Source organism: Vespa mandarinia, chromosome 1, assembly GCF_050613455.1.
Source record: "Vespa mandarinia isolate Hongniang chromosome 1, ASM5061345v1, whole genome shotgun sequence".
NCBI classification, from domain to species: domain Eukaryota; kingdom Metazoa; phylum Arthropoda; class Insecta; order Hymenoptera; family Vespidae; genus Vespa; species Vespa mandarinia.
In genome coordinates, this window is record NC_140810.1 from 11,440,001 (window position 1) to 11,442,500 (window position 2,500).

The 2,500-nt window shown below is 26.4% G+C and overlaps 1 protein-coding gene across 7 annotated transcripts in view; it reads left to right on the forward strand.

Moving 5' to 3' along the window:
- Positions 1 to 2,500, forward strand: part of PH4alphaEFB (prolyl 4-hydroxylase subunit alpha-1) — a 309,837-nt gene that overhangs the window by 301,817 nt on the left and 5,520 nt on the right. For all 7 annotated transcript variants that reach the window (XM_035875411.2, XM_085662100.1, XM_035875407.2 and 4 more), the window contains 2 exons: positions 1 to 44; positions 1,831 to 1,998. The exon at positions 1 to 44 is cut by the window's left edge and continues 279 nt beyond it. In XM_035875411.2, coding sequence (XP_035731304.2) covers positions 1 to 44; positions 1,831 to 1,998 — 212 coding nt within the window. The remainder of the gene's footprint in view (positions 45 to 1,830; positions 1,999 to 2,500) is intronic.

A 2,500-nucleotide genomic window follows, 5' to 3' on the forward strand; every position in this document is an offset into this window, starting at 1 on the left:
CAGAGGTGTTCTAAATGGGGTACAATATAGCACCGGTTTAAGTGGTTCGTTATATTCCATAATTTGATTTTTCTATTTCTCATTCCATCGTTATTTTCTTAATCCTTTTCTTTTCAACTTTTTTCGACATCAATTTAATAGCTTTTTTATTTCTTTTTTATTTTCTTTTAATAATATTTTTTAATGATCGTTTCCACCATATGCTAGTTATTAATAACCAAATATAAATAATATCAGTAATTTTTTATCATTTTCTCTTTTATTACAAATTAATATTATTTACAGTATAGAGGATATATTAAAATTTAATGAATAATAGTGCCATCAAGAGGAAATTTGATAGAAATAAATTCATTGCAATAATAGCAGAATTTAATTGACTATTTGTCAATTAAATCAGTTTATCTTTAAGTTGTATTTTTTGTTTCTTTTTTTCCAAGAAAGAACCATTTTATTACTTCGATAAATAATCGATTTGCTGATATATATTTTAAACAACTTATACGTATTTATTAGTAATACAATAAGTGCTTCTTTCACGAGATCTTTTACAAGAACATACGCTACTTGATATGTTAAAGGCAAAGCCTTGTATGCTGACTTTCAAGTATACGGTACTTAGTGAACCCTACCATGAATAATTTACGTAGTTTCCTTCATCGGCATTGTTACTCCTTTCCAGTCAACTTGCCTTCCGATTTAACCCTATAACGATGACTGCCTTTTGCAGCTAATCTAAAAGGGTTTTCAATTGCTATCGATTTCAATGCGAGACAGATACTTTTTAAAGGTTGAAAAGCACGAAATTCGTCTGCTACGTTTTTATCGACATTCTCCTCAAAAAATATTGATTTCTGTTATAAACTATTTATAATTCTATTTAAAAAATTGTTGAAATATAAATTCCTGTTAACGTTAATTCGTCAATTCAATATTTTTAATATTTATAATTAATTTATATCGAAATCGTTTAAAATTTTTGAACTACGGTATTTAAATTTGCATTTGAAACAGAGAATTTTTTTATTATGAGATAATGAAAGAGATAGGTCATTGGACTTTCTTGACTATTAAAAATATAATTCTCTAAGAACGTTTAATTATGAAGATTTCTTTGTATTTACGTGTCTCGTTAATATAACTTTATAAATCTAAACAGAAAGAGATGATGATGAGACAGTTTCGAAATGTTGAAGATCAAAGAGAGGAAAGTGTCATTCAGGAAAAAGTTAAAGCTAATTAACGAACATAGTTCCGTGGACAAGGTAACTGCCTCGTCGTGCTCAAAACTCGCTCGGGTCGACGCGTGTAAAAAAAAAAAGGAGAAAGATTGCTGGAACGCTGATCAGAATGCGTAATATAATATCACATTTTTCCAGTAAAATTCTGGCCTTACTCGAATTATTATAATCTGGAATTTATCTGTTTTAAACTTGCAAAATATTTTATAATTACATTGAAAAATTTATCGCTAAAACTCTAAACTAAAATATTTATATACATATATATATATATAGATTTAATAATATAATGGAACAAAACAAAATTAAAAATACTTCGATAAAATATTAATCAATGATAAAAATATTTTTATAAAGATATAAATCATGATTTTTTTCTTTTTTTTTTCGAAAAATTTATGTTCTTTTCCTTTTAAAATTCATTACATCTCTTTTCTTTGTTTTTTTTTTTTTTATTTTTAAAAAGTTAAAAAGGCTTTTTTAAAGCTATACAAGAATTTCGAATTAAATTAATGCCCTCTCCAAAACCAACTGATATACTCATGATATATCCGGTAATGATTAATTTTGCGACGTTATTTGTTTTCAGCAAGCGACTGTTTCGAACTAGGACGACAATCTTACCATAATAGAGATTACTATCACACCGTGTTATGGATGCAAGAAGCTATGGACCGTCTGCAAGAAGAACAGAACACAACGACAACTTCCAAACCGGATATTCTTGAGTATTTGGCTTTCTCCACGTATATGCAGGGTATTCAAATGATAATATTTTATTAATGAATTGTTTATCGAAAATTTTTTTTATATAAAAAGATCTTAATCTCACATATCGCGTTATAATAATTGAAAAATTTTATTTTTGTTTATTACATGGTAAAATTACAGGATAAAAATTTTTAAGCACTCTAATAAAGAAATAAAATAGAAATAAAAATAAGAGAAAAAAGGAAATAAATATAATAAAAAAATGGTTCCATAAGTAGAAAATATAAATAGTCAATTAAATAGTCATATAAATAGTCATATAAATATAAATATAAATACTCCGATGCTTTTTATCTTTCGCATTTGCTATTCACGCAAGAGAGAAAGAAAAATTATACCAATCTAGTGATCCGCAATAACGACTCGAACCTATACAAGGTTATCACTGAAATAAATAAAACGTACCTAAGCGTAACAAAAATATTTTCTTTCTTTTAGATTAAGTTCGTAGTTGTCCGTTAAAAATTTATTAATCTTTTGTGTTCATC